The following is an 8,065-nucleotide window of genomic DNA, read 5'->3' as shown; positions in this document are numbered from 1 at the left end:
TCTACCGTCATCAGCTACATTGGCAAACGTGGGGATGATGATGTCATAACCACCAGCACTGTGAAAAGAAGCCCTGGCTAAATTCTGAGGTCCGCTGACTTTTCAAAGCCCATGATGCTGCTTTTGGATCTGGCGACTCGGGTGCACTATATTTTGTTCTGCTTTTCGCATAACCTGTAAAGAGAGGATGACAATAAACTTGAACTTGATTAATACAATTCTTCTTCCAAGTTAGAGTGTTGTGTACATTCATAGTTAAAGCCTGGCTGTGTGGTCATTAGAGTATTTTCGGGGGGATGTATCACATTTTAATCCAAGTAGGGCTGGGCAATTAACTCTCTGGGGGATGCATCACATTTTAATCCAAGTAGGGCTGGGCAATTAACTCTCTGTGCCAAATACGTAATCTCTCGTGTTTCGCCGCCAACGCTTGAGTGCCAAAAACGTAATATCTCGTTTTTAGATCGGTTGATCTTTTCCTTTGATCCCCGTTGTAAACACTCAGCCGGAGTTCCCCTAGGTCTCCCTAGCACATCTGCCTACGTTGGAATTGCAATGGCGATCGAATTGCCCAATATACACAAGTAATTGTGATCGCCATGGGATCGACTGGGCTTTATTCATTTTGGTGTACCTTCTGACTGAGGTAAGGTCTATTTTAGGTAACCTGCTGGTATTTTTTTAACCTAGAACATGCTTCTGTACTGATCACAGTGTCGTACTTTACCGGACCTAAAACATGCTTTTGGTAACGATCGCAGTTTCGATTTAAAACGCAATGATTTTGTATTTGGGGTTTCAGGCGAGCAACCAGAACGATTTGGGCATAATGCATATAACATGTCATATCTTGCTATCTATGAAAAAAGACTGGATTATTTTGGAAAAGGGTGATGTTTAGTGTGTAATAGCGCACAAACTACTGTATGTAGAAATGAAATGGTTAGTCAGTCTTGGACTATAAACAATGACTGTCAAATGAGCCATACTATTGTCTCCATAGTATGCTAAATACATAGCTAAAATTGTCAATAATACTGCCGCCATTGAGTAAAGATGGGAAAAGAGCGTGGCGGTCAATGAGTTAATTTTTGACAATTATAAAAAACAAGATAAGTCAGTTTTAGCCAGGTTATGTATTTCAGCCAGGTCATGTTTTAAGCCAAGTCATGTTTTTATGTATCAGTTGAATTATATTTAAAGTTAAGCCCTAGCCATATTTTCAGAAAATTCACCTAAAATGGAAGATTGCTCCACTTCTACAAGGTCCATTTGCATGTTCTTGGCATCTAGGGATATGTATTCCCAGTGTCCAAAATATTGTGTCTGTTACTAGGCTTGAGTAAAGTGTAATGAACCAAAGGAGAATATCAAATTTATTTCATAAAATATTTTCATCTTTGGCGGTGAATAACACAATGCTAACATTGACCAGACGTGAACAATTTAGATCACGTATACAAAAAATCTAAGCAAATGAATAAAGGGCAGATGATTTACAGTTTTTTTTAGATACAGTACAGAATTTTGCCATCCGGACACATGCAATTTGAAATATGAATATAGAATATCAGGCCTATAAAATGACCTTATTATGACCAAGTGACATCTATGGATCGGACCAAATCTCCCCTTTCCAATGGCAGAGTTCAATCTGGATTTAGTACCACCAGGCACCCCTGACAGGGCAGCAAAAACTGTGAATGAAATCTACTGTAAGTACAGTTACTTTTTTATAATGTAAATATCTCCGCCATTTGTCATCAGATTGCAACGCGTTTTTTTGCTAGACGTTCACAGAAGGTAAAGAAACGTATATTTTCTGGTAATAATGTTCAGGTTTGTTCCACAAATGAGATATGATCCCGAAAATCACGTTAAAAAAAGAAGCTTCATTGCTGGAAGTCAGATGATTGACAGGGGCTGGCATGAGCTGGGAAGTGTAGTTTTAGGAAATTCGAAAGCCCATCGAAAGCCCTGGGTCTTCCCGTTCATAGGACTACACACACATATGACAGCTTACTTTACTTCCACCTAAATCCTCCGCTTTCCGATGCAATGCGCAGAGATATTAATAAGCTCATATTTCACTAATAACACTTAAAATCATTGGTAAACAAACGTAGTGCTCAAAATATACACTTTGAATGCTGTTTTGATATAGGGTTAGGGCCTTTACTCTTGGCTACATTTGAAAAAGAAACGCAACATTAATTAATACGTTCTGTATTGATCGATTCATGACATGGCGTGATATGAATCGTGTACCGGTACCGGACCGGGCTTAAGGGGTTAATGTCATGAGTCACTGAGTAATCGTGATTATGGCGTTTACCATAATCAAGCAGCCCTAACTCCAAGGAATTTGGATTGACTTCACAAGAGTAAATAATCCATGTGCTGTCAAATTATTAAAACAAGGACTCGCAGGCTTCGTGTCTGAGGGGTTCGATTAACTCAACCATGAAAATCGAGGGGGGACTGCATGACGTATAGACTTGCATGTGCAATGACAATTATCCTGCACTCCCATCAATATCCCACCGCCGCACAGATGGGGCTTGTACTGTACGGGCTCATGGGAAAACACGTCCAGAAATCAATGGAGCAGAGTTCCCTTCTTGAACCACCACACTCCCTTATCATTAGAATGATTATTCATATGAGGCATTAATCATTGCCGTGTTGAAAGGCTTATTCACACCATGCGTTAAATACCATTGTTCTAGGAGGGTGGGTGGGCTATTTCCCACAAGTCATTTGTCTTTGCAGAAATAATAGGACTGTTGGGAGTATATTAAGCAACAGAGAAGATTTCTGCGGGATCTGAGCAGGGATTACATGCGTTTCGAGGGCTGGAGGTCGGAACCTCTCCACCGTCTCGGGGCTTATTTAGAAAGACAGCCGTATTACTTCTCTGGTCGGCGCGGGGAGAAGCACTCCGCGTCTTGACAGATTCTCATCAGCGAGCAGAAGCTAATCATGAGACTGAAACGTAAGGCTGACAGCAGTAATACCCCAACAGGCAACGGGAAATGAATGACAATTATACGAGAGAGACGAGAAAGAGACAAGAGAGCACAGGAGAGAGAGAGAGGTTTATGAAAGTAATATCAATTAAATGAATCCCCTACAGTAAGGAATATTACCCACAACTGGCATGTGTTTTACAAGAAATCCTAGAGGAAATATTCAGTGGACTTCACTACAGATAAAAAAAACAAAGAGTCCCTCCTCATCAGTACATCGTACAGTGTGTGATGATACCTGTTTCATGTAGGCGTAGCACATGGTCTCCGCGACCCGCTTGCCTTCATCGTAGCAGGCCCGCGGACCAATGGGGTTAACGTGACCCCAGTACTCCTCATTCTGGGGATGGACCTCTGGGTCTGAAACAAACACACGCATTTCATAGAGACCATTACAAAACAAACAAGACGCTCTATTTTGTCAGAGCCTTTGGTGTAATGGATAGTATGAGAAAGATTCTCACAAACTATGGGGAGCTGCCCGGTGTAATGCTGGTCCCACTTTCGAAAATAATTAATATTGGCTGAAAACAGAGTCTGTGAAGTCATTAAGCCATTAACACATTCAGTGCCATTCACTGATTTACACGTTTCTGACGCCGGACCGTTGAGTGCCAATCATGTGTTAACGTTTCTGGATAGTTTTAAATTTTTTTCGATTTTAATACCCTATTCCATCCAGGGAGCCTGGTGCTATCATAGAGAATGAGTCTGAGATCGCAAAAGTCCAATACCGCCGCCTGGTGGGGTGCAGCCGGCCGCTATTGCAAATCCTTTGAAACGTTGAGTCTTTGGCTGTGCGGCGTTTATATAGGTCCGGGCGGACTTATCTTAGTCGGACAAGGGTAGCGGTTCTAATGCTAGGATTGAGAAGAAACAATTACTCCCGTGGTGGATTCTGTGTTGGATTATGTTGGCGGAACGATGGACATCAATACTTGGAATGGCGATCAGATAATTGGAATATTCTTTTCGGGGTCCATCCTAGTCAAGATAAGGGCTATATGGTTATATGGTATGAATCTTGCGTTGATCCAATAATGTTTTCATTGCGATCCGAGCGTTTGTGTGTAACGCTACTCCATAACGTATTCCGTTGGTGACGATCAAAGCATCGAAAAACTACCCCCCCCCCCCCCCCCCCATGCATTCATGATGGAACACAATACCGATCATATGCATTTGATTTTTTAACTGTAGCGTGTGTAGGGACAAAACGCCAATGGATTAGGTATAATACACATTGAGGCGTATAACCAGCCTCTCAGGAATTGGCCCGGATCATTCTGAAATAACACTCAAATTCACCATGGTATAAAACGTGGAATGTATGGATGGAAACATTATTTCTTTTTTGCATCTTGACCGGAAGAAACCCAGTGTCCATAGCTATAATATAGAATATAGTAATAGCTCTACAAACAAGGTGATGGACTACATTGGTTTAATGGGTGGCAGTATGCTATTCCCGGAAGAGGCGTGGCACAGAATGTGTTAAAATGGGCATTCACATTTAAAGGGGAACTATCTTATAAATGGCCTTTTTGAGTGTTTAGCATTGTTTCCTAGCTATGTGAACTTATATTAATATGATCTATGTCTCAAAATTCTCATATTGGCGCATTCTTCCAATTCTCCTCTCACAATATTCACCCTCACTGAACTGAGTCATTTGAAAATGTGCGCGATATGTGATGTCAGAAAGACACCGCTGCATGATAATGTTCAGGCGCCGGGGCCGTGGCGCAGTGGTTTAGGAGCCCAGGCTCAAAACGTCTCGAGATCTTGAGGTAGAAAAATGCTGTTTTTGAGGACTTGATTAGAAATACAAAACAATGAATAAAAAAAATATATATATTACAGAGGTGTTCCATAGACTCACAGGAATTGTGTAAAAGTGCCCAAATAGTGAAAGAAATAGTAAAATAGTTCCCCTTTAAAGTATATAATCTGGGGTTGATAAAAAAAATATATATATATAGTTTTTAAATGAAGGCCAACAAATAACCAACAAGAGTGTGTTTGTCTGTTTCTGGTGTGGCAGCAATACGCTTCCGTAAATAACCCTTTTAACAAAAGAAGACCAAGTTCAGCACTGGAAAGTCAACTCACTAATGTTTCTCAGCGTTGCAGCCAGACAGCATTAGTCTGGTGGGAATCATTTCAGGTTAATTAACGTGCTGATTTTTTAAATACACAAAACTGTTGTGACACTTCCCTTAATGGTCCTGGGGATCGATGGGGAACGCCTAATTTGACCTTTGCATCGAGTTGTTCACCAGTCTCTTCAACCAGCAATGAAGTAACACATCCTCCTGGTTATAAAGTGTGTGTGTGTGTGTGTGTGTGTACAGCGTTTCCGTTAGCCGGTAATTACCGGTATTTGACCGGCAAAATCTGTTGAAGTCCGACATATTTAATCTCTCCGGTCTTAATGTCCGGTGAAAATAATTCCCTGAGTCTAAGCACAATTTGATTATTTGAATTGTATTAAAATAGGCTAAAATTAAATAGCCTATGCGATGAACGAAACAATCATTACATTTGTTTCATCGTTGCTTCACCAAGCAGGTATAATAATGACACCGCTGTGTCAGCGGGAGATTGCTGCTAGATTTGCGACTGCATGCAGCTGCAGAGCCACAGAATCCACCATAACCCACCCATCTGTACCGGCAGAGTGCAGTACTCCAATTCAGCCATTGGCAATTCAGCTGTTGGGTGGGGGGCGCTGTTGAGCGGTCCCCAGATAGAGCCTTAAAACAGCTGAATCTGCTGCTCTGCAGCGCCATACTCTTTGCAAATAAGTCGTTGCGAGGTGGAGAGAGTCATCACGCAAACCCACGATAATGTTGCCGTCTCTCTGCCAAATTTCTCAGTTCTTCGCTTGATATAATTAATACAAATGTCCAATATAACGGAATTCGTTAGCTCATAAAAATGTGATTATAACCGACTGCTGTTTATTAATGTCGGGCGACTGCCCACAGACACCTATTTGATTTAAAGTCGGCAGCAGCACCGAGTCTCGGGACTTATTTTATTTGGAATATAATGACTGTATACACAAAAGTAGCCTAGTTTTAAGTTAAAATATTATAAATCTACATGCCTTGAGGATGTCAATTATTTTTAAGCTCAATAAACTCTGACCGGAATTTCTCTCATTTGACCGGTAGATTTAAATCTACCGGACCCTGAGACCGGCAACAATTTTTTCTAACGGAAACCCTGGTGTGTGTGTGTGTGTGTGTGTGTGTGTGTGTGTGTAGGGTGGGGTGGTCTCAGTTTCACTTAGCGGGGGTTTCTCCTGTAAAGGTCATGCTTGCTAAAGCCATAACTCAAGCACGGACAGACCTAGTCCAGCAGATCCCAGTCCAGCCACCAGCTGCAAGGAGATCAATATGCAGGCAGGAGAATGGGTCTTGCAATTAGTGCTTAGCTCTGTGGGTAGTCAAGTCAACACTCGCATAGTGATGAACACAGTAAGACAACAAAGTGGATAGCTGACATTGCCGGCACCAATTAACCTTGAGCCCTGTTTGGCCTTTTAACCCAGTGCTCTTGACTGTGTTGTAAGGAATTGCATCCCAGGCATAGGGCTGGGCGATATGGCCTAAAAAATAAATCCCTGATTCTTTTTTATTTTTTTATCCGATTTACATCGATTTCTTTTTCTTGAAAACTAGAAACGCCAAGGAAATCATTCAAATAACCTTTGTTTTTATTTGACACAAAATAATTATCAAACCAAGATGAATTTCCCTATTGGGATTGAAGTGCAAACCTAACTTTTACCAATTCTCAAAAACAAAAAAAAAATGTGTGAGAATTGGTAAAAGTTAGGTATATATACCTAACTTTTACCAATTCTCACACATTCTTTTTTGTTTTTGAGAATTGGTAAAAGTTACCTATTATATAAAAGGTTACTCTTGATCAAACAAAGATGAATGTCCCCATTGGGATTAATAGTGCAATAACTTGCTTTTTCACCAAACTTCACTTAAAACAAATTAAAGGTGCCTCTTGATCATCAAACAAGAATTAATTTCCCCATTGGGATTAATAAAGTGCAAATCTAACTTTCACCAAACATCACTTTTTGTAAAATAAAAAGGAGACTCTTGAAAAAGAAAATGTTTTTCTTCTTTTTTTTCAAAATCGTCCTAAATCATTCATTCGAATTAATCGATAATATCGATTAATCGCCCAGCCCTACCCAGGCAGTTTGTCCATTGGCATAGAGTCAGACTCAGTGCACAGCTTGTGAGTTGAGGATCACTGATAAGATATTTGGATGAGTGATACAAGAGGTTTAAGTGTTTCTTACCTCCATACACCTCTGACGTAGAGGCCAGGAGAAGACGGGCACCCACACGCTTGGCCAACCCTGCAACACAAACGGGACCATGAGAGCATGTCCACCCAGTCGGAGGAACACAGATCAGATCAATACCACGGCTAAAACCTGGTGGGAGAAAGGGGTCAATGAAAGTCGGCAGGCGGTGGTACCCAGGTGAGAAACAGCAGTAACTGCACTAATCAAACAAAGCACAGAGGAAAGAGACACACATCAGTAGCCTCGAGGCAGAGCTGGCAAAACTAGGAAAGATTGCTGTTGAGTAACATTATACAGTAATAATAATAATAATACACTTTATTTGCATAGCACCTTTCATACAGAAACTGCAGCTCAAAGTGCCTCACAACAGAAAAAAGAGGCATAAAATGAGCACATAAAGTGCAGACATAAAATCACAGTTTTTCAATTAGGATCTAACATCCCACCTTGTTTATGGTTTGATTCAGTTTTAAATATACAATAATAAAAAAGAGTAAGATAGAATATACAGAGTAAAATAGTACACAAAGTGCAGACATAAAATCACAGTTTTGTACAGTGCTATAAAATAGTTCTGGATTTCTGTTTAACAGTTTAAAGTCGTATTTACCGTCTGTTTGGTATCCTATCCACAGTTTGATACCCACTTTGACCCTTAGAACCTCCCACTCAGGGCAAACCTCCCTCTCAG

The 8,065-nt window shown here is 40.7% G+C and overlaps 1 protein-coding gene across 1 annotated transcript in view; it reads right to left on the bottom strand.

Moving 5' to 3' along the window:
• The window catches only part of uxs1 (UDP-glucuronate decarboxylase 1), a gene marked incomplete at its 3' end in the record, with an annotated part of 129,316 nt that overhangs the window by 14,709 nt on the left and 106,542 nt on the right, over positions 1 to 8,065 (bottom strand). Inside the window, exons 8-9 of the mRNA XM_084314388.1 lie at positions 7,363 to 7,422; positions 3,268 to 3,389 (exon numbers count right to left, since the gene is read on the bottom strand). Coding sequence (XP_084170514.1) covers positions 3,268 to 3,389; positions 7,363 to 7,422 — 182 coding nt within the window. The remainder of the gene's footprint in view (positions 1 to 3,267; positions 3,390 to 7,362; positions 7,423 to 8,065) is intronic.

Source organism: Notolepis coatsorum, assembly GCF_963971535.1.
Source record: "Notolepis coatsorum genome assembly, chromosome: 5".
Lineage (NCBI taxonomy): Eukaryota > Metazoa > Chordata > Actinopteri > Aulopiformes > Paralepididae > Notolepis > Notolepis coatsorum.
This window is presented reverse-complemented; position numbering and strand designations above follow the sequence as displayed.